Genomic DNA, 24,817 nt, shown 5'->3' on the forward strand with positions numbered 1-24,817 from the left:
TGGTGTCTCGTATGGATTCCAGCCATGTAGGCTACCATAGATATTTGATTTGATGGTGTAACTCCGGTTTGCCTGCAATAATTTTAGTCACGTTTTTTGCTCCCCCCAACACTGGGTGACCATCAGGACAACAATTTAGGGGTCAAAAATGGACGGAATTCTCCTTTAAATGAAATGGACACAAGTGTTAATTGTGGCACGCCAACCAACCAGCGCTGGCCCGTCTCATCACTCTCTGATCCCTGTGTTGTCTCTAATCTGTCCTGAAGATGCAGCGACGCTACAGTAAGAGTGAGAATATGAATCTCTTTGAAATATCAACAACTGGAAATCACAGAAGAAAAGTCAGAGCAAGAAAATTACAAATTCTGCTTAACTGGGTGAGGATCAGATCTCAAACTTGTTCTCAAAAGTTTTCAAAAGGCATTTTAAATAAAAATTCAAAGCACAAACTTTGTAAACTGCATCATTTTTCTGTCCGTTTTTTAATTGGTTCTTCAATAACAGTGAAGCTCTGAGCTCTGACAGACAGACCCATTTGTTTCCTACCTGGACGCCTTTTCATTTGATTTGATTTGATTTTTTTTTGTTCCAGTACGAATGTGACTTTGTTCTGAGCGCGGCTCCTGGTGAGCTTATTACTGTCAGCAAGATATGTAGTCAGCCAGGCTAATCACTGGTGTTTCCCTCAGCCATCTGCTCTGGTGGCGCAACGACAACACACACATGCACACACACATTCATGCATACACACACATTCATGCATACACACACACATGCATACACACACACAGCAGCTGCAAAACTGTCTCAGTACATAATGAAAAGGATCATCCAGACGAGTGGAGCAGACAGAGGCAGAGGAGGAGCGTTTAAGAGAGGGAGCAGCACAATGAGGTTAACTCCAGAGAAGCTGCTGCTGGTATTTATAGATACAGCAGGTAACGAACTGACTACAAAAACCTGCACACACACACACACACACACACACACACACACACACACACACACACACACACACACACACACACACACACACACACACACACACACACACACACACACACACACACACACACACACACACACACTCATACATACACAGAGAAAGAGAGGCAGCTCATTATTAAAGTGTACACTGATCAGTCTGGTGATCACTGTGGTCCGACAACGACCAGAACCACATCTGCACTTTATGACCGCGGCCGATTAATGACTGTAGTTGTGAAGCCAATGTAATTTTTAAGTTTTGCAATAAGTGTGATAGCGTTTGATCCCACAGGGAGGTTGTGATTGTATATCTCTGACACACGCACGCACACGCACACTCTTTGTAAAGAAGTTTTTTTTGAGTCTGATAATTGGTTTGAGTTTTCATTGTATCAAACTGACTCTCTGGTGAAAAAACTACTTTTAATCATTAATACACCAACAACTTCTCCTTAAAATGATAAATCAATGTCTTCTAAAGTCGCTTCAGTAAGAGAAAAGCCGTGGCTGCAGGAAAAGCTTTTCCCCCCCCAAGTGGTAAAGCTTTGTTTCAAAGTTTAATCTTTGATTTGACTCGTTCTGTTACTTGGTTTTTTCTTTATCAAGAGCCGCTTCTGCTTCTGTTTCTGTCTCTGTGTCTTTCCCCACGCAGCCTCTTACAAACATCAGAGTCTGCTACAAGAGTTCCTGCTGCTTCTTCATTTCTGCCTGAACTTACAAGTTCAATATCCTGTAATTTTCCTTTGTAGACACCCACACATCCGCCCACACACACACACACATACATGCACACACACGCGAGTATGCCAGTGCACACACTTGCACATTCACTTCACTATATTTGTTGGAACTGTTACTGTAACATTTTACAACGTGTGACAAGCCTGAACTTTAAAAATCATAAAAACAGCCTCATGACGAAGTGAGAGTGAGAAAACTCAGACAGGTCCTCACAGAGACGGAGCTGAGAGATTTACACACACACACACACACACAGTTGGGAGTTCTGCCCTGGTAAATAGCCTCAAAGGGCTAATTTTCAAACCCTATTGATCGAGCTACAAACCAATCTTCTTAGCAGGGCTACACCAATATTGAGGCACGGATCAGGTTTCTATTACCTGCTTAATTTCCACTTCAATTACTCATCACTCTGTTGAATTGATGATGTTTTTCACACCTTCTGAACTGGCCTGAAATGACTTGGACCAGTTTGATTTTTATTTAGTTTTTTTTTCTGTAATCACTTCGCTCACATGTCTGAGGTTGTTGTTGTTGGATTTGTTGACTGTTGTGTCTCCAGTGTCCCGATAGCCAATCAGTCCTCTGCAGATAAGACGCTGATTTTGAAGTAGTTTATTATTGCAAGACCCAAATTTTCATTTTTTTGATATAGTAACAGGTTCTGGGCTTATGGGTATTGATTTTTCTTCAAATGCAAAGACATGTAGAGTCGTGAACAGCCAACAACTCATAATTAATGTAAATATAGTGTGAATTCTTCTGTTATAAACTGAAGAGTGCCCATACAGGCACAGGGAAGACGTGCAAACTCCACCCAGAAAGACCCCAGGACTGTGCATCGAATCCTCTTCAGTGCAGGACTGAACTAATCAATGCAACAGACAACTTCAGCTAGTTTCACAGAACCACATTAAAATGCGTCTTAAATGTGATTTAATAAATTAATAATAATCTAGCAATACATGTTTGCTGGTTAAGTTGGAATAAAATATGTATACTGTATATTTTTACCACTTCTCATGAAATTAATGTGACAATGTGATTTATTCTTGATAGATAAAGTGTATATCTGTCTCAAAACAAAATTGATCAGTCTCTACCAAAACATATGAAAATTAAACCACAATTAACTTTTATAATAGGAATAAAAAGAGAAATGTGTCTGAAAAACAAAATGGTTCCAACTTTATGAGCAACAGTTTATATAACCGTATATAAATATATATAAATACTAGAGATACCCAGTTACTACTGCAATGGTTCGATCACACAGCCGCTGGCTACATCGGCCCGTCTTCGTTGCATCAGTGACCAGGTGTGATGTACGATTGTGTGAGTGTTGCAAAGCTTGTCGAGTGGTTAACAAAACTAGAAAAACACTATAACACTACACTGTCTATGCTGTGTTGTGATGTAAACTTTGTTAAAAACACCAACAGCAGCAGCAGGTATCTGATGTTTAACTTCACCTCCCACTGCTCTTTGAACGTATCACTGTCACATCGTCACATGCAACATGAATCCTTCAATGTTTTGCTCCTACACTGACAAATCAGAGTTCACACAACATCCATGTTAAAAAAACAACTCTCCTCATCACCATAGATTTGCATCTATCAACTGATGGCGTCATCTCGTCCTCTATCTGTCCATCTCACTCTCTCCATCTCGCCCTCATCTGCTGCTGCTGCTGCTGCTGCTGCTGCATCCCTTCATCTGTGTCAAGTGGCTGCAGAGGAAATTGAGGAACGCTATGCATGGCTGACATTCAGCGGTATCATCAGGTATTCACAGCCACATCCATTCATTCTGTCGGACACACACAGGAATGAAGTGATTCTGCTCAGAAGGAAGAGGACTCAGAGGTAATCTAAAGGATCGGATGAATCAGAATAAAAGGATCTGAAAGGGGAATAAGGGGGTCTTGGGGGAATAACATTACAAAAGATACTCCACATGAATAAAGAATAAAGAATGAAAAGCGATAAAGGCATGATAGAAGACCAGAGGAATACTTGGGTCTTTGATGTTGGCTATGAAATGGCTCCTGCTGCTTTTCGCTCTGCATCCTAAGGCTGATGCCTCTTAAACAAGGAATCTCTTTGGCATTCACCAGAAAGTCTAAATTCAGTCGAGCAGTCTCCGTGGTTGGAAAGAGGGGGCCCGCTATAAGTTTTCTTTTTTTTCTTTTTCTCAAATTCATCAGAGCTATGGTGTGTGCGGGGGATGTGACCGTTTATGTGTGAGAAATGTCCATTAACAGCGAGAGATTATACATTTATCCATTAAGATTCACTAATCCCTCTCTGATTACTGCAGCAAGTACAGGACAGATAATAACTTCTGTTTCAGTGTAATGTATGTAGATGTAGATGCTTCTCCAAATATCTGGAGTCTGTAAAGTGATTATTTCCCTCTTGCTGGTTCTGTGCTGCTGTGTAATGATATTCTGTTACTGGTAAAGTCCCCCCGTCCCCGCCCCCCAAAAAATACCTCTGTGTTGCAGTGCTGCGGGTGAATTACGGTTTGCTAAAGTCATTTTTTATTTTTTGCCAAGCCAAAATTTCTCCATAAATATGAGCGAGCACAAATGATCTCTTCATTTGCTCTGCCTTCAGTGCCTCAAAATATCTCTGTTGCGGTTAAATGTTTGGTTACGATCACTTCAAGTGGAGAGGAACACGTTTCTTCGGCTTTGAACTCACTTGTGTCTTAAAATGTGACACAACCAGTGAATAATGGAGGAGAATAAAACTTCACTTTCGCTCGGCCTCAGAGTGACTCCTTTCTGCCTGTATGGAAATATTTCACCATGTGTCCTGTACGCTTTGTGCCCAATTTAAAGGGATAGTTCAACATTTTGACAAATTGGCCCATTGCTATAATCCCTATAGTCATAGCAGTAGGTTTGTTACCTTTAATTGTCGGTGCAAGCTGTTTTTAGAACGGCGGAGCAGAGCCGCGAGCTGATCAGAGCTACGTTGCTACGGAGGCTAATGGGATTTCTTGGTTTCCCTCATCAAACTCATCAAATACACAATCCAACAACTCAAAAACGCTCTGGTGGACAAGTTGTGACCTGCACATTCACCACACTATGAGATAATAACAGAACGTAACGAGACAGAGTTGTTTTAGAGGCAAATGCAGAGACTGCTTGCTGGAAAACTGCCTCTGACAGGAACGAGCATCAGCGGTTTTGCATGAATTTACCTCTAAAGCAACTCTTAAACAAGCTTATTACTGTGGAGAAAATTATCTTATGACCCCGTGTGGTGCCCTTAGTTGTCTCCGTTTCGTGTGTTGACAGTGTGAAAACAGCGAGGGGAGATGATAATAATAATTTTTTTTTAAATCTACAAACACAGCTCCATCTCTTTATCGGCACCTGCTGATGCTGCTGTCTGCAGGAGGGAGAAAATGTGAAAAGGCAACAAGACAGGAGAGACGTAGAAACGCCAACGCAGCTGTTTTAAGCAGCTGATGCTGAGTTTGACCGAGATAGAGAGTTGAATGTTTCTGACATCCAGGCTCCGCCGGTCAAAGCTATTAACTTTACAGACAATGGAGGCGAAAGCTCGGAGCGTCCTCACACAGAAAGCTCCTCTGAATGCCAGGCTCGGTATTTTAACAGAGTCCAGTTCTGATTATGCAACACCTCTTCAATGGTCGATGGGATATAATGCACATTGTTAACTCATCTGAATTTTTTATTTTTTTATTTTGTCAAGCAGCAGAGCATATCACGGAGGTGAGAAGTGGAAATATGGAGTCGCTCTGCCATACTGTTTAAAGTGTTTTCTTTTTTTTTCAGTTCCTCCATTACAGGGGGAAATAAGTGCTGCCTTTACTGGCTCTTTATTGAAAGGACCTTAAATCTGGAGTGGGCTGATGGAGCCGTTGATTGGCCTCTGTGACGACTTTTATAGAGTTCCTGCTGCAGAGCTAAAAAGTTTCATTTCACAACCACATGATAAAGCAGCATTATTATAGCGCAGTGATGAATTAGTTATTATGCCAACATTTTCCTCCACATCTCTGTTTTAATTAGGAACCTTACTCACTGGAAGTGTGACTTCTTTATGCAGCTCAACTTTACTGATGCTCTCATACGAGCAGAGAGGCGCCACATTTCATGAAAACAACTCTGTTCAACTGACTTGCACAGAAATGGGAATGTTTAAAGCTGCATAAACCAATACTTTTTTACATAAATAATGGATCTAATGACGATGGGTAATGTGGAGCTACAGGAAACGATCTTCAACTATGCATTTCTTTTAGGTCCATGTAACATTTTAGCATCTTTTAGCTCTTTTAGTTTTGTTTTTCTGGTCAACTCAGTTTAACTCGACCTGCATTGGTCCAAACAACAGACGAAGTAAATTAGCACCTTGCTGGTGAACACAGTGGATTTAGCAGCTAAAAAGCCAGATATTACCTAACCTGGAGTTTATAGAGTGAAAGGCAGGTGTAATGGAATTTAATTAATCAGACAACAAAGACTAATGTTGTTTTCGGTTTGAAAAAGAAGCAGAATCCCCCCCAAAAAAGCCAAAAAATAAATAAAAAACAACAAAAAATCTATTCAAGCAGATTTAATAATGGTGCTCGTAATGTCCTAATTGTTTGGTACAGGGAACCATCTGGGAAGACGTTGTTTGGAAACTGTTTGGTAAGTGGCAGGTGCTTTCAATAAAAAAAACCTGGCAGATGATTGGACCTACCATCTGTCTGTCACCATCTCTTACCTGCCAACTTTAACCACATTCAGATCCTGCAGACTCTCCGTCTTTCTCAGAGCCAGCTGGTAAATCAAACTCCCTCCTGAGGCCAGTTGGGAGACGAGCGAAAACTTTGGTCCACGTCTGATAAAACCGATGCTATCGATGGTGGTAGCGTCTTTATGAGAGGTTAGAGTCGCTCTGTGCTGCCTAGTCGTGTTAATTTGTGGATAAGTGTTCAAAGTGTATTTTTAATCTCTGAAGCCTTTGTTGTTGTGCAGAGAATAAAGAGTTATCACACAACCCTCTCTACGATGGTCTCTGAAGAGATCTCTGTGTCTGCTTTGTGTGTGTGTGAGTGTGTCTTTGAAGAGATAAAACAGCAACAAATAAGTGCGAGTCCATCGACTGACCTGTGGTGTCATACCATGACAGAGATACATGATGGGGACGTTGTCGGTGTCAGGTCCCTGGTCCAAACACAGGTCGTCTCTGAGACTGTTCTTCAACTGCAGAGAGAAACATGAAAGAGAAGAGAAGAGAAAGGGAATGAGGAGTGATTTCATTTATTTGTAATTTGTAGCAAAAGTAATTATGATAAAACTATATGCAGATTGGTTTTAACTGGCATAAATGAACAATGATAGTGGAACACATACAGAAAACAGAAAAAAAAGAGTCAGATGTCTTGGTCAAACGCGATGCATTTACATTGTGCCAAATATTCTGTTTATAATCAGACTAAAGGCCTAGAGACAATAATAATGCTCCATTTAATTATCACCCTAGTGAGTCAGAATAAACAGCTCTAAACTGACCATCAACTGGTTGCAGGAAAGACGTTTAGCCTAAACCAGTGTTTTTCAGCCTTGGGGTCGGGACCCCGTGTGGGGTCGCCTGGAATTCAAATGGGGTCGCCTGAAATGTCTAGTATTTGATTAAAAAAAATTACTGATAAATTATCTTTTTAACTGATTATTATTCTTTTTAAAATTATGATTAAAACAACAAACACAATCTTAAACAACTGTATTCTATACTTTCACTTTCTCAAATATAAATCGAGTTCAAATAAAATGCAGCATATAAAAATAATTGAGCTGTCACATCTTAATTGATGTTACAATTGGATATACAGAAATTTGTGATGTTAAAATGGGGTCACGAGCCAAAAAAGGTTGGGAGCCACTGGCCTAAAACCTTTCATAAACGATCAAAAGTCATATTTTTTACCACAGGCTACAAATCTTTCCTCCACATGCCTTTTGCAATGACAACTAAAATATTTTGCATTCACTTGCAGCCACTAACCATGTTTGACTTGAATGATTCAATCACAGTAAAGAAACACACACAGTTGTGTAACTACAGCTTTTGCCATTTGTTTTGTTATTTAACAAACTGTTTTCTTCACTTAATGCAGTTTTCAAGCCGTCAAAGCTGCTGAGCCTTTTGTAAACTTCATCACAAAAACATCGGGAAGTTAAAAAACAGCTCATCTTCACGTTATAATTCAGTTATTTTCTCTTGTTAAGGGCTTCAACAAAAGCTCTGTGGTGCAGACAGTAGCAACCAGCAGATCTCTACTGTTTAATTTTGATCTCTTTGAAAGAATGGTTCAGCTGAAGTTGAAAATTACTTATTCACTTGCTTTCTGAGGGTGTGATGAAAAAATCAACATCAGTCTCAGTTAGGAGCTGGAGTTGGAAAGTGTTTAGTATACGTATGTCAGCAATACAGGGAATGGGAGGCCGCAACTATAGTCTCTAACAGTTAGAAACAGCTACAGCTAATCAGCGTATCACTTTGGTTGAACATATAATCGATAGAAATTCATAAATAACAAATAAGTAGAGTGAATAAGAGGTATTGATCATTTTGGATAGAGTTAGGCCTGTTTCCACTCGACTCAGGTCTGGTACTGTTCTTCCATTACAGAATAGTACCGCCTTTAGAGTAGCTGGTCGTAAATGCAATTTAATATAGACTTGTCTGTTCATTTTAAAACATTCACTTATTGAAATGTGGTGATATGTGTACACTAGGAGCCAGTACAAACATGAAGCTTCACTTTGATTCAAACAAACTAATGTGGCCGCCAGCCGATCACCTCAGGACACCGGCTGCTCGCCTCTGAGATGACCGGCTGGTCCCGGCCGGCCGGTTCCACAGGGCAGCTCTTCACATCGCCGAAAAAGTCAGAGCAAATTCCCACAAAAGTGTAATTTGGATAAATTGAGCACATGTTGGGAATCTAAACAGTTATTTTTCCCGCTATTTTTCTACTATTGGCAAAACATAACAGTGGCATAAAACACCATGAATGGATTGTCCCCTCTTCCCATATACACCATCGGCAGCCAGGCATCTGTCAAGAAACCTGTAGTGAAGTGATGCACTGAGAGAATGGATTTTATTTTTACTTCTTTAGTCTCTTATGATGTTCACGCTTACATTCATTATAGTATTTATTATTCTGATTTAAGTTTTTTGATTATGTTTCACTGATTGAGAAACAACATTTCATCCTCTTGTGGATGTAAATGCACAATGTATTTCGTATTTCGGACATGCTTGTATGTCTCAATTGTGTTATGTCTTGTCCTCAAATGTTTTGTGTTTTGTCTTGGTTATATTGCAAATTAGTTTAAATAAAGGTATAAATAAATAAAGAATAAATAAAGAATACATAAACAATGAAAACAACAATAAAAATCCTTGAATTCTTGAATCCTACAGCGGGAATTTAAAAAACTTTTACCCGTGCAGGATATTCGTGCATGCCGTGCATTGATGATGCAGTGATGCAGTGACAACTCTCTGACCAATCAGTGGTCTGCAGTGTTTACACGTCACCTTTTAGTACCTCTTCATCTGTTTTGGAGCCTCAGTCGACCAGTTACTAAACAAATAGTACCAAGAACCAGATTCAAGGTACTTTGACCTGATAGAAATGCAAAAAATGCTGAGTCCAGGTGGTACCACATACAGTAGTGGAAATGCGGCAGTAGTCATTTCAAGTTAAGCAAACTGCTCATTAGACGCTCAGCTTTAACTTCTGTTTCTAAGTTTGTACAAGTCACCTCTGTGTTCAGGATAAAAACTCAGAGTTTATTCTGCTTTAATCTAAAAGCCAAAACAGTTTTTTGTTTTAGTTGGCAGAGTTTCACTCAGCCAGCCCGCAGAGCTTAAAAAACTAAAAACACTGTGCTCAGATGGATTTAGCTGGGGCGGAATAAACCTGTGAGGGCCGGTTGCCCACTCTCTTCACTCACTTGCCTCAAATCACCTGCTCAAGTGTGATAATCTCCTGCTCGTAGCTTTGAGGTCGACTTCTAAAGGAAGAGCGACTGCAGCGTTTGCCCCGAGGGCCACAGGAGACGACCTGACAGTTGCTGCTGTCATCTCGAGTTTTGTGAGCAAAGGCATCCACATCCACATCCACACACACTTTTTATATAAAGAGCTATTATACAGACACATTTCTCCTTTGTTCTGGTGTGTGGAGCAAAGATTGCACTAAAAAAGAAACATGTTCCAGTGCAGCAATTTATAAAAATCACTGAAAAACAGTAATCACATCAACTTTTGAGTTGTTAAAGTCTCAGTAATTCCACCATAAACTGGTTTAGTGTCACATTTTCCCCTCTCTCTCCCCTCCGTGCATCTGTTCCTCCTCTCCATCTTTTCCTCGATGCTTTTACATTATTAATTACTCAATTATGACAGAGTGGTCCAGCATGCAGCTCTAGTTGAGTGGTTAAAGTGAAGACAAATGGCACCACTGCAGGCTAATTACTACTTGCCAGTAGAAAGTCATACAAACACTTTACACCAACCTTCAACTCCTTTTGGCAGCTGCAGAGTAATACTTCAAAAAGGAAAAGCACATGCACTTTTCTTTCTTTCTTTTTTTTTTTTTTTTTACGCCGCAGGTTACATTTGGCAATAGCTACTCCACAGAGAATAGTAATTACCCAGTATGTGTAAATCAACACAGAATAATCAATGTACTCCTTCTGTTAGTCATTCTTCCTTCAAACATTTACAAGAATGGGTCAAGAGGGCACATTTTAAAGATAAATTACAGCCAAAGCATCTCAGCAGTGGGAGCAGTGCTACTGTTACTGGAGCATTGACATTATGAATTTAAAGGAGACGTATTACGCCCCTTTTCCACAAATTAAAACAGTTCCCAGGTGTCTTAAAGGCGTGTCTGTGACACGCTTCGGTCAAAATCCCCCAAGGATCAAACATCACAGCTCTTCTCATCCTCTCAAAACTGCCCTGTTCAGAACGGCTGGTTTCAGTGCCTGTCCCTTTAAATGCAAATTAACCACTGCTTGCCCCGCCCCCTCTACCGGTCCCAGGTAGGGGTGGGATTATGCAAATTCGAAACCTAGTTACATCACTGGAAGACGACTGAGGGAACAACTCGTAAAACCACATGGATTTCAACCTAGGGAGCCTGAAAAATTACAGATTCTTTTTCATCAATTCTCACATTTTAGGGGCCGGAAGGCAAGACAAACAAAGAGCCTTCAAAAAGTGATATTTCCATAATATATCCCCTTTTAATATTACAAAAAGAAAAAAACACATCTAGTGCTGTCAGAGGTGAGATGGTCAGGTTGAAACTTATGCACACCGGCACAGACGGACAGGTGCGTTGGAGAAGACCTGCGTGGTCGAGAAACATAAGAAAAGGCTCCCGCACACTGTCATCACTTGCATAGATTTATTGAGCTGAACAACGTTTCGGTCCTGAGACCTTCGTCAGGTTGAAGAAGGTCTCAGGTGAGAGACCTTGGTGAGAAGGTGGAAGTGCAAATAATGAAATCATAATTAGAATGAATTATGATGAAAGTTTGGCAGATGCCATTTGCACCAAGCTGCTCAGTTCTCTACTATTTTCACTGGAGAACTGATATATTTGTCTGCACCTGAGTAGATAGCCAGTAGGGTGCATATAGCATTGTTGGCTACATCTATCACCTTGTTGCTGCTATGAAAATAAAGGCACCTTGGTCATAATAATACTGGCATATTATGACCTATGCACTGCAACAATAGCTAATAATGCTATTTACACCTGGATGTATCAGTCAAAGTGGCTATTTACACCTGGGTGCACAAAGCATTTTGAGTCACAGACACCTGGTTGCTTGTTGCAGCGATACTATGTGTTGTTTGTCTCATGCATTAACGTTTTATACGGGTATAAATAGCTCAATAGAAGCAACTATACACTGTGCCTAAATGGGAACGTTAGGTAAACCTGTGCAACCAGTGTAAAACATCAGCTTGCGGTGTTGCTGTGGCAAAAAATGAATGAATCACATAGTGTTTTTTGGTTTTGGAAGCAATTAGAGTTTTTTCCTCGGCCTTAAAGCTGCAGTAATCTATTTTTGTTAGCAAAATCGTTTCCTGCTTCAGCATCCAGGAGATGCAACTTCATCATCCCATTAAGTCATATTTCCAGTTACCTGATGAATGTAGCTCAAGTTCAATATTCACTGGTTTTAGTTTTGTTTTGTTCCAACTCCTGAGGGAAACAAATATCTGGCTCTTTAGCTGCTTAATGCTGCGCCTCCACTATTTTCTCTGGAGAATAACTACATTTGTCTGTGTCACACACTAAACCATGTGCTCTAAGTGCACTGGAAAGCTAAAAACAATGAAACTATGCCTTTGTCACAGCAAATGACAGCTTTCACTTCACAATAATTCATTCCACTCTGCGTTCAGGTAAAAAAAAAATACTCACAAATGCAGCTGTAATAGCGACAGGTTGGTTTATAACAGACAGCGGGAATGTTTGTAGCTGCCTTTGAGATGTTCAGGATCATGTTAGACTAAAAAAGTTCAGCTCTCTCCGACTCTCACGATCTACACCTTTTACTTCCACGGCATTGTAAACATTCTCCGGGCTGCCATCTTTAGAGTGGCATTCAAGTGACCTTTAAAAAGAGGCAATTTGAATAGAAATGTCTATTTCTCTATTCTGAGTCTCGGTTTTGGCTCTGTAATTCCTCATGAACACTAGCCTATAAAAAAAGATACAAACTGTCAGATGATTGAAAATGCTAATTGGCTGCATCTTCTCCGCTGGTCACAGACTGGGAGTCCCACGGGGGTTATATATATGGAGTTCATGATGAGTGGACGGGAGAGAGGGTGAGATCTCGATTTGCTGCTAATCTCTTTTACATACAGATAGCTTTTTCCCCTCCACCCTCCATCTACAGAACAGTCATCATCTCATCCCAGCACCGACTCATCCCTCCGGCTGTTTCACTCACTTCATCTCTACCTCGGTTCGCTCTCTGCATCCCATCTCCTCCTCCTCCTCCTCCTCCTCCTCCTCCCTCCTCTGCAGCCACATCACATACAGTCCTGTGGGGGTTTTCTGTACAATTCTTGATCCTCAGCTGAGGGGCCAGGCTGAGCTTTCTATCTCACAATATCTCATGTCGCTGTCACACTTATTACAGCGGTTCAATAATATGATACTTTATTGATCCCCGAGGGGAATTTCTCTTTCCCCGATCCACTTTTTTTTTTTTTATATAGAGAAGTCAAGCTCTGCTATTCTACAAAGGAGCGGCCGCCGTGCTGGTTCACCAGGCTCGGTGTCTCGCTCACGGGCACAACGGCGAGGAGAGAGCTCTGTCAAACCTTCGGCTTGAACCCGGGGCCTCCAGGTAAAGGACACTGCTGCCCGAGGATACAGTATCATTGCAACCTATTAACTAATGCCGTCATCCTCCTACTTGAATCTGCAGAAAGCATTTTGAGGAAATGGTGATTGCTACTGTGAGTGCTCTGGTTTTGTACGGCTGCTGCACAGTGCGGATAATAACTGAGCAGAGAGCGGAAATGTTTTTTGCAAAATGAAAATGACCCATTTGAAGATTAAACCTCATTAGATTCACATTATTTGTGATTTATCGGTTTTCATCGCACAACAACACAGTCAGGTCCTAAAACGGATGAGACCTCGAAACGTCCCACGATCGACTGTGGACGTCCTGATCTTCAAGGTTTGGGTGAAAGGTCAATGAAGTATGAAGGTTAATCTGTCTTGAAGTAACTCTTAATATTTTAATATTATTTTAAAGCAGTTTTTCTTACACTTTGAGTGGGGTTTGTACTGTAAGTGAAGGTCATATAACTGAACAAGACATGTACGGCTCATTCTGTTCGTCACAGTGGCACTTGTTTGTAAGAGTGAACTTTAGAAGTTACCAGTTTGTTGCACATTAAAACAAGAGCTGATGTGTCTCAATTTTGGGGGCTGCATCCTTCGGAGTACGCATATAAAGGCCAATTAGACTTTCACATGTTTAACATTAGGATGTTGATTGTGTTCAGAGGGAATCAGAAAAAGGCTCCGGAGGCTGAAATGTCCATTTACCAGTGGTTGCCGCGGCTTTCGGTGGTGCCTCCTCCAAAGCCGTTGCCTCCATAGACGGTGTAGGCTGCGTCCTCCACAGCTACAGTCTCTCTACAGTCTCAGCCCTGCAACATTTGACAGGATGTGGCAACCATTGTTGATGAATCTGTCAAGAGCCACCTAAAAGTATACATTGCTCGTATTCCTCTCTGTCAGATTTTTTTCTGTCAGACTTGTCGTATTGTACGAGAGCAGGTTTTCTTGTACCTGTGATTCTTTTTGCTTTTGTTTTTCTTCTATTTCAGTGCATCGACTTTGTTTCACTGTGAAAGTTTTTTCTCTCGTTGTACTGTGTTAATTGTTACCTGTCTGTACATTGAAAAATCTAATATATATATAAACAAGTGGTGGATATTAATTTAAAATAAATGAAGCAAGAACTGGATAAGTTTTACTTTAGCTGCCAAGTTTGTCTATTAAGATTAAATCAAAAGTCACGGTAACGGCTCAGTGAAAGCACAACAGTACTGAGCTAAAATGATCTGAGCATGTTAACTTCTGATTAAGTTTATCATGTTCACCATCTTTATATTAGTCTGTTGGCATCTACATAATGAATAATTAGCCACAGTTAACACAGATTAAACGTAAATCTGCAGCACACCTGAGTATTGGACCATTGACTTACTTAAATCTGGACCAAATGACATTGCAATAAATGTTATCAACCATGCTGTTTTCAGCGCTCTACTTATATTAGAAAAATATTCTGTGATGTTAAATGTCTCTGAAAATGTAATTGGCTGTTGCAAATTGGTAAAAGAAACATTTTTCAGTTTCTCTGAGAAAAGGTTGATCGAGGGAAACCGTTGAAGAGACCATGGGAGACTTTTGCTTTTGGAGAAAACATTTAAGTGGATAAATAAAATCTGACAAATCCAAATAGCTTTAACAGCCTCTCTTTGGTTTGAGGCGCTGCTGCAGCTACAGGCCACAACACATCGATCAATCCTGATGTCAAAAACAGTTCAAGTTCATGGTGCTGAGAGAAAGACTTTCATTTGAAACAAGCCTGACAAATGTTGCTAAAATATGTTTTTTCATGTTGAATATTCACCTCGTGTGAGGAGCGGTTCCTTTTCTCTGGCTTTTTGTTTGAGAGCAGGAACAGACATCCACAGATGGCATCACACACCACAACACTTGTTGTACTCTCTCTCTCTTTCTCTCTCCAGCTCCCGTCTCCTGTGAGAGTTTGTTTTTGTCAAATATGTAAACTTCATATCTACATCTCTCAGATGTCACTGTGGCAAAGCTTTCATCTCGCACGCTCAAAGCCGAACGCCCGCACATGCTCAGTAGTGTCAACACATAAAACCCATCGAGCTCGTTCTGTGATTGAAGTGTTTATCGAACAACAAACACGAGAGGTGGCAGCGAGGCTGTTTCCAAGAGCTACAGACTCATTTGCTGCCGCTAATGTCAATCCGCAACTTTTCCCTTTCTGTTTTTTTGTTGTTTTTTCTTCAGTGGCAGATTTGAAGTCAGTAAGGCTGAACGAATAAAACCTTTTCAACATGAAGGAAACAGTTTTATGTGCCATGATTATTCTCAGACTGCAGTCAAGCTTTGCAGAAGCCAAGACGACTCAAACTATATCTGCATGTGTTTGGGTCTAAAATGCACAATGCACAAGATCCACAGTCAAAAACCCCAATTACAATAAAAGAAGAAGAAATTATTAAATAATTAGTGAGTGGACTGAGCCGAGAAGTGCTCATTTTTCTCCCTCTATCAGCAGGACAAGTCAGAGCGGGTGGATAATTCTGCTCAGCTTTCAACAGATTACTGTCATTTTTCAATTATGCAAAAATCCTCCCACAGCTGTTAGCTGAAGAGGGGGAATAGCCAGGCAGAAATGGCATAAAAAGGAAAAAAAAAATCAACTAAGTCCAAAGTGGCAGAAAAATGTTCAGCCTCTCAGCACCTTGCCACTGTGATCTGCGATTCCGATCATTAATGGAAAAGTTTAAATTTTTACTGCTTGAAATACTCGGGAAAGATAAGTTTTAATGGAAAAGTTTCCTCATGAGGAGGAGCTGATGGTATGACGGTGCTTACGGTTGGTTGGTTTCTATATAATTCCATTTCCGGAGGGAAATAGACAATGGACATGTGGACTTGACCACATCATAAAACAATTTTAATAAACCCTCCCTTGTGTGGATGCGGCCTGAATGAAAAAATAATTAAAAGTGAGATAAAAATCCTGGAGTGAGCTGAAGTTTGAGCTGGAAATGGTAGAAAAGTTAGATATTTCTTTGTTCTAGAGAATTTGACGCAGTGTTTAAGCTGTTTTATTGGTGTTTAGTGGTCTATAGAGGTGTTTTAGCTTTTTGTTTTTGTTTTGTTACCTTAGCCATATTCATGTATGATGTTTATTAAAGGGGAACTATGCAGGAGATTTATAATTAAACAGCTTCAGAGTAATTATGATGGTTAAATGACTTGTTGCAGGGAGAATGGAGGCTCTCTGCCTTCAAAAACCAAACTCGGAAGATCAGAGCCTCCGACCGATAATCTCTTGTTTATGATGGGTTAGACTCCACAAATATACATGTATATTATATATAACGTAATCCACTGACCAGACTTGGATAGTTCCCCTTTAAGTGGAATGATATTTGGTGTTTATCAAATTATCCATTATTTCTTCATCATTGAGTCTGTTATATATTTTAATAATCAGCTGCAGCACTTTATTATTTTATACACAATACAGATCTCACAGGTGTAACTTTTAAGTTGTTGCTTTTGTGTGGAGCTCTTTTGGTTCCTACCTGCCCTTGTTCACAGGGGGACAGGTTTAACTGTGACAGTCTTTGAGATGCACGGGCTCTGCTGCTAACAGAGCAGAATAAAGCTGTGTTAACCGTCCTGGGATCCAGTTACTGTCTCAGAGCTCATGCTCATTGATCTCCTCCGTGTCCTTTGCAGCCGTTTTCAGTGGGAAAAGTTAATCAGATAAACCGACTGTTGGGAAACAAGCAAAAGTCACAACTGGCTGCTACAGTAACTCAGCAGCTCATTTAGCACTGAACGCATTTGGCAGAGACCAAATCTGAGGTAAAAAGTAAAGTGAATATTTGAGTTATTTTCACCATATGGTCACAAATGAGATGAGTTTTCTTCCAGATTCACGTGTTTGGATCTTGTTCTGCCTCCAGTGGCCAATAAAACATAAAATACAAACACCTTAATTGCCGGAGATTTTTTTTTGCCTTTTGGCTGAAACGTGACAAGAGAAAAAATATGTTAAAAATATGTTTACACATTTTCCTAACTCCTTGCCATTAAGCTGCCACAACAAAGGCATATTAATTTTTGATCAGGCTAAAGGAGCTCCTTGTTCCTATTTCATAATGAATTAAGATACTCCTGAATACTTCATGCTCTGCTTTGAGGATTTTCTGCATGTGTGTGTGTGTGTGTGTGTGTGGGGAGTGAATGGGGAAGTGTTTAGTGTAGCGTTCGTCATACATGGGCTTGTTCATGTGGATTCATATACCGAAGATCCACAAGTCAAGAGGTCAACTGATAGAAATCCTGATAACTTCAGCGTAACTCACCACCCCGTACGCCACCGTGTTGCTGTAGGACCGGAGCTCGGGGTAGATGTTGGAGAGGAACCAGCTGAACGGATGACAGTTGAGTCTGGATCTCAGGGCCTTCCTCTCGGTAAGATCCCCGATGTCGATCCCTGAGTTCTACACGAAGAAACACAAACACATCAGGGTTTACTTTGCAGGTATTTCACTGACAACCCATAGAGCAGTGAGATGAATATAATGATTTTCAACTTCTGTTGTGGTCGCAAAGAGTCAGAAATAACAAATACAGAGTTCAGGTCCTCAGGGTCCCTCCAGCTCCACTGCATCATGAGGATGGTAACGACAGAACAAAGAACAAGAAATAATAACAGAGCAGGAGAACAGAAAGAAAAGTGAAACCATCTGATGTTTTCATAAATTACGAGACACTTAAGTAACAGTCAAAGCTATAACTGTGTATTCCCACCTAATGTGATTTAATAAAGAGTTTTTTTTGTTAGTTAATTGGTCAAATTTGCGAAATAAAGAATTATTAAATAATAAATATTTGAAATATTAACAGATGTAATGCATCTTTATTGCATTTGTTTGAATTCATACTTTTTGTGCTATTTGAGTATTATGTTATGTTTTGTATGTGATCTGTAAATTAACTGTGAATGAATATTGCACATGGTCCCTTTACAAAATAAATAAAAGGGAAAAAAAGCAGGTCGTATGTGAGATGGATTTGATTAGTTGTTCAGGTAGCTACATGTTATTTTGCTGTGCAGACATGGCAACTGAGGGATAAAGTGATAATTAAACCATTCACTGGGTATAATAAAACAGTTCTCTCACAAGCAATACAACATCACCTGCTACTTCCACCTTAAGACACGGAGATAGTTACAGGCAAAATATTATACGACCCTTCGACCCTTCAATTAACAGATAAACAAACAACAGAAATCTCCAAAAATTAAAACAGCAACAGAGAGAGAGAAAAAAAAAGCCAGAGTTGTTTTTTGTCTTCAGGGTCGAGCTCTAGTTTCTGCTCTCAATCTTCTCAATGAGGAAATACGACTGGACGAGCTTCTGGTCTGTTTGGTCCATCTTCAGCTTCCACTGGGCAGGATTTTTTGGGGGGAATTTTTCAGTCTGGACAGTTTTGTTGGACATGAAAACCCTGTTTGATTCAACGCTAACAACAAAGTCTGAGTGTGTCACAGACATTTTTGAATCAAAACTCTCTACAATATTCAGTTTGATGAAACATTAATGAACCCCCACACTACACTATACAACAAACTCCCCGAGGTTCATTCAAACCTTATTTTATGCACATGTGATCTCCACTGACCTCCGCGATGTCACAGTTGCTAGGAGACCTGACACAGATGCTGAGCACAAAATGCATTCAACACACACACACACATCCTCCCACAGTATCAAACTCCCAGCATGCATCTCTCTCTCCCTCTCTCTCTGTGTGTGTTTACCTGCAGAGGGACGTTCCAGGCCATGTAGACGTGGCTCTTGTACTGGTCCATCCAGACCTCGGCCACGCGCAGCGCGTTGCGACGCACGTGCACCGTCAGGTTCTCCGTGTACGGCTTGTGGGCGCGTTCGATGTGGGCGACCCGGGAGCAGGGAAGGACCTCCACGCTGCCGCCACACTGCCACACCTACACGCACACACACACACAGAAATACACACACATCAGTGACTGCAGGGACTCCCAAAAAATTAAAAGGTATAGATATTTTCAGAGCCTGCCAGTTAATCCTTCATCCTTTAAATGGGGGATTAAATCTTTTTCCTGCAACTGAGCTTGTGCTTGATAGAATTAGTATGAATATAAAAATGTATCATATAAATGCCCAACCAGGTGCTTGTTATTTATATATTTATTTATTACCATTCTGCTATTTGTTGACAGCGGAAACTGTCAAATACATCCACACACACACATACACACATACACATACACATACACATACAGTACACAAGCCATAGCTGGCACCATGACAGGTCCATGAACTAGAAAATTAATCTTCCCATTTGCTTCATCATGAATGAATGCAACACGATTGTGCAGCTCTGTGGCGTGTTGTGTTGTGTTGTGACAGTTATCTATCACTGCCGAGGTTCATTTCAGCTGCACTACATTACAGGGTTTAAGCTGCTGCGCTAACAAACAAGGTACAGATACAGAAGCAGAGAGAAGCTATTACAGGTAAACTATCCCAGAGTTTTCATTTGTGGCCTCAAAGTCTTAAAGGTATAGTTGGAGCATCAAATACACAATCCAACAACTCCAAAATGCTCTGGTGGACAAGTTGTGACCTGCACATTCACCACGCTATGAGATAATAACAAAATATCACGAGACAGAGTTGTTTAAGAGGTAAATTCATGCAAAACCACTGATGCACATTTCCGTCGGGGAACCTGCATAAAACAACTCTGTCTGGTAACGTTGTGTTATTATCTCATAGCGTGGTGAATGTGCAGGTCACAACTTGTCCACCAGAGTGTTTTGGAGTTGTTAGATTGTGTATTTGATGAGTTTGATGAGGGAAACCAAGAAATCCCATTTGCCTCCGTAGCGTAGCTCTGAGCAGTTCGCCGCTCTGCTCCGCCGTTTTAAAAACAGCATGCACCGACAATTAAAGGTAACGAACCTACTCCTAAAACTAAAGGGATTATGGCAATGGGCCAATTTGCCAAAAATGTTGAACTATCCCTTTAACGCTGATGTTACATTTTTTTCCCGACTCTTTGTCTGACACTTCTGCTGCTTTTTATCTGTCGCTCTGCTCCCAGTCTCCGACCTTCAGCTCTCACACTTCCAGCTCAACTCATCCCACACTGGTAAAACTTCACATGACACTTCCCTCCCCTTGAATCAGTCTTTCACAGGGCCTGTACTTTATGAAACTTTTATTTTTATCCCTCCACTTCAACTCCAACTTTTTTCCATTAATGTTTTTTCTTTCAGTCTTTTAACCATTTCAGATATCTTTAATTGCAAAGTTTCATGTAGATTTTCCTCAGAAAATCCAGCCGTGGACGTGGTCTGCATTTTGAAGCGTCCTCGGGTGAAATACTGGACCCCAAGTTGCCCCTTGATGTACTGGTGTGTGTGTGAGAGAGAGTGTGTGTGTGGTAGAAAAACTCTAGGGTTGGTTATCATTTGAGTTAATCATTTTAATCTGGTTCATATTGATTGCCTAGAGTGGCTCCAAAAAACTTTGAAAGTCTGGTGTGAAATAAAAAGCGTTAAATGCCATTTACTGGTATTTCTTACAATCAAAATGTATGATCCACTGATGTGCATTCAAAAAAAATTAATTAAAAACAGTATGTAAAGATCAATCTGGAGCAGTTAACTACAAGTTTTGTCATTTTAAAGGAGCATTATCGCAAATCCAAATTCTTAATTCGGCCACTAGATGGAGCCAGGCGGAGCATATCAGATATAAACAAGTGGGCAGCTGTCAGAGAGAGAGAGCAGCCTCGTTTAGTTTACTGTTGCATTTTCCCGGTTCGGAGGTCGGATTTGCGAGTTCCGAGTGCAATCAAACGACAAAGAAATAACAAAGACAAATGCTGCATTTGCCCCACGGACACTACACTGATTGCGATTTTATTTGTAAATTTAGTTATGGCTCCCCCCGACCCATCTTTTGCATATTTCAGCTTGTTTTATGCTATTACTGCTGTATTTGCGATAATGCTCCTTTAATATGTCCAGTGACAAACACGACCATCGTTGTTTGTCCTATTTTATTAGTCAAGCTCATGACACATTAAAAGCCACTTCAAAAAGAAAGAAAGACACACTGCCTCACAGTTGTCAACCTCCACCAACACCACAAACTGCAGGAAGTTATGTATGTATTAGTATGTAGTTTTGTGAGTTACAGACAAAAAATGGTTTTGTGAGGTTGTAGTGAACTTGACTTTTAACTATGAAAGTCTAATAAGTTCATCCTTGAGTCCAAGTGCAGCATTTGTGAAATCTTGTTTTCATGATAGCAGGACATGCGCACAGACGGACAAACCTAAACAATTCCCCAAAACAGAGTAGAGGAACTAAATTGTCATAAATCGGCTCCAACAAGAGAAGCAGGAGAGTGAGCGTCAAACTGCAGCTACTGAAGCAAAAGGTGAACTGTGTGTCCACCTTCATTTACCTTTGCTAACACACTTCTCTGACTCTCCTGAAGTAAAACAAATGCTAATTTCCACGGTAGCACTTGCTTGAGATTCTGCAGAGGCACCTTGGGATTTCAGTGAGTGCAGCGAGGAGACAAGAGCTGGAGAAGAGAAGAGAGCGGTGATTTGAATAGAAACGCCTATGCTCTCTATTCCAGTCCTGCACTTTGTTTGTGTTTTTGAGCTATAATCCTTCCTGCCGGGCCGGCCTCCTTCTTTGTAACCTTCCAAAAAAAAAAAAAAAGCGAAGAGCTCCTGCAGAACAACAGTCAAAAAACAAAACAAAACAAACAAAAAAACATAGCACTGGCCCAGTGCCCAGGCAGGAGCACAAACTGGAGCCAAAATCAGAGATAATACACGTTTCCCCCTCAGAAATACCTCAGCGTTCCCTATAAAGGATTTACAACATGGGGGTTAGAGTAGAAGGAGCTATTCTTCGAGTATAACAATCTCCGTCTGAGCGAGTGGGTGTGCAGAGCGAGATAGAGACCGAGACGAGGAGAGAGAGCAGGCGGCGAAGAGAAAGAGGAAGAGGAGAGATTTAGAAAGTGTGAAACATAAAACAGAAGGTAAAGGGATGAGAGAGAATGGAGATAAAGTGAGAAGTATGGAGGGAAGATAAAGGAAGTGAAATATGCGGGGAGAGAAAATAGCAGCTTCTTCTTGACTCATCCTTTTCAAGAGTCTATTCTTTCCCCGTGTCTTGTTGTCTTCTCTCCCGAAAATAAAAAAAAACCTCTCTCACGTGGGATGAAACATGATCGTGTGTCTGCATCCAACATCTGGAACATGTGTCTCTCTGGTTTGCATGTGTGTGTATGTGTGTCACATTTACATTCACTTCCTCACGCCTTTCACTTCGCCTTCGCTGTTTTTTTTTTTGTTTTTTTTGTTTTTTTTTGGGGGGGGGGTCCTTTTTTTAATATGATTTTATTTCCAATGAATTAGCACAAAAAGACAGCAACAAAAATCAGTGATGGAGTGACTTGTACAGTTCCTACTTTCTTTTTAACCCAGGACCCGACCATCTCCGTATTTCCCAAAGAAAAGAAAAAAAAGAGGGGGGAGAAAAGAAAAGAAAAGGAAAGGAACAATAAACACAGAATAACAGAACAGGAGAAAATAAAAAGTCAATGAAAATGAATAAAAATAAGTGAAAAAGCAGCAGCAGCCGTCACTGGTTAAACATGGAACAGATCTCACCCGTGACCTCGTGCGCCTTTAATAAAAGTTTTAATGAGAAAACGAGAGGCTTAAAGACGACAAATTAAGTTGTGAACTATAAATTGCGCCGAGGAGGACCGCCTATTGTGATTTAAAAAAAATAAAAAATAAAAATAGACAAAGAGCATTAAAAATGCACAATAATATGACAATATGGCGCTTCATAAAAGCCCTCTTTATCTCAATAGGAGCGTGCAGGCCAGAGATACGGAGAGCGTTTCCGCGGGAACTCGCTGATAACAAAAAAAAGGCGTCAGTGTTTTGAAAAGACAAGAGACGGAAATAGAACAAACTGACTGTTTTCTGACTTAAACCTCGCGCTGAACTCAACACATGATGAATTAGTTAGAGTTAGAGCGATGCCCTTGGGACCAAGTGCGCAGAACTGATTCTGTCAAAATATCACGGCTGATTTACATAATCATTGATCTGAAGCAGGAGGTTTTCACAGAGCAGGCTGCTGCTACTTGAGGAAATATTGACTTTTACTTGTCGTTTTTTTATTTTGTCGTTGATGTGTTTAGAGTCTGATAGTGATGGTGTGTTTGTGTGCATCTAGGTGGGTGGGATTGTTGGGCGTCTGTCTCTATATGCCAGGTTTTAACTCGGAGCACCCTGCAGCGCCCAGAGTGTTTGCCCATGAAAATAAAATGTCAATACTCTGATGGCCGATGCTGCTGCTCGCTAAGCCTTTGTTGCTTTTAAACTGTTCAATACACCACATACTCGGGGGTAAACATGTCCAGCTCCAACCCAACCACTTTAAACCAACCCTGATGTGTGAACAACTGCACAACAAGCTCAACAGCAGCAGCTCTAAAGTGCCTCTCCGCTGAAACCGGTTCAGTTCAGTCCAGGTCTTTGTTGTCATAGCTGCAGAGGGGAAACTGATTTGCAGCACTGTGCAGGTCTCCTCTTCCCTCTGTGCTACTGTCAACAGGTGCTCAAGAAATTTGTCTCCACAACGACCGACGGCTTATGTAATAAAAGAGAGAGAGAGCTCTCTCTCGGTCGGGGAGCTACAGAACAGACGGAGCCATTATCCAACTGATACACTCGAGTGTAGAGGGTCACTCACTGAGAGCTCATGTGGAGAAAGTCAAGGCCGAGCCGAGCATAAACATTTTTTATGAGCAAATGCAAAAACAACAGGACATCTTTAAAGGGATAGTTCAACATTTTGGCAAATTGGCCCATTGCCATAATCCCTATAGTCATAGCAGTAGGTTTGTTACCTTTAATTGATGGTGCGAGCTGCGAGCTGCTCAGAACTACGCTTTCTTGGTTTCCCTCATCAAACTCATCAAATACACAATCCAACAACTCCAAAACGCTCTGGTGGACAAGTCTTGACCTGCACATTCACCACGCTATGAGATAATAATAGAACGTTACGAGACAGAGTTGTTTTAGAGGTAAATTCATGCAAAACCGCTGATGTGTGTTGCCTTCAGGGACAGTTCTTCATCAAGCAGTCTCTGCATTTACCTCTAAAACAACTCTGTATCGTAACGTTGTGTTATTATCTCATAGCATGGTGAATGTGCAGGTCACAACTTGTCCACCAGAGCGTTTTGGAGTTGTTGGATTGTGTATTTGATGAGTTTGCTCATGATTTCTTGGGAAACCAAGAAATCCCATTAGCCTCCGTAGCGTAGCTCTGAGCAGCTCGCGGCTCTGCTCCGCCGTTCTAAAAACAGCTTGCACTGACAATTAAAGGTAACGAAGCTACTGCTAAAACTATAGGGATCATGGCAATGGGCCAATTTGCCAAAATGTTGAACTATCCCTTTAGATAAGGTAAAAATCTTGCATAATTCCTCTTTAAGCCTCTGGCCAGATCTGATCATTTCTAGTCACGACACCACGTAAAGTAATGTTTAATATGCGAGGGAATATTAAGCGCTCCATCGTTCATGTT

The 24,817-nt window shown here is 40.8% G+C and overlaps 1 protein-coding gene across 1 annotated transcript in view; it reads right to left on the reverse strand.

Moving 5' to 3' along the window:
- The window catches only part of LOC310986846 (polypeptide N-acetylgalactosaminyltransferase 18-like), a 166,956-nt gene that overhangs the window by 25,379 nt on the left and 116,760 nt on the right, over positions 1–24,817 (reverse strand). Inside the window, exons 7-9 of the mRNA XM_083972940.1 lie at positions 18,947–19,132; positions 17,484–17,621; positions 6,872–6,967 (exon numbers count right to left, since the gene is read on the reverse strand). Of these exons, the coding sequence (XP_083829066.1) occupies positions 6,872–6,967; positions 17,484–17,621; positions 18,947–19,132 (420 nt within the window). The remainder of the gene's footprint in view (positions 1–6,871; positions 6,968–17,483; positions 17,622–18,946; positions 19,133–24,817) is intronic.

The sequence above is a fragment of the Trachurus trachurus genome (assembly GCF_905171665.1).
Source record: "Trachurus trachurus genome assembly, chromosome: 6".
Classification (NCBI taxonomy): domain Eukaryota; kingdom Metazoa; phylum Chordata; class Actinopteri; order Carangiformes; family Carangidae; genus Trachurus; species Trachurus trachurus.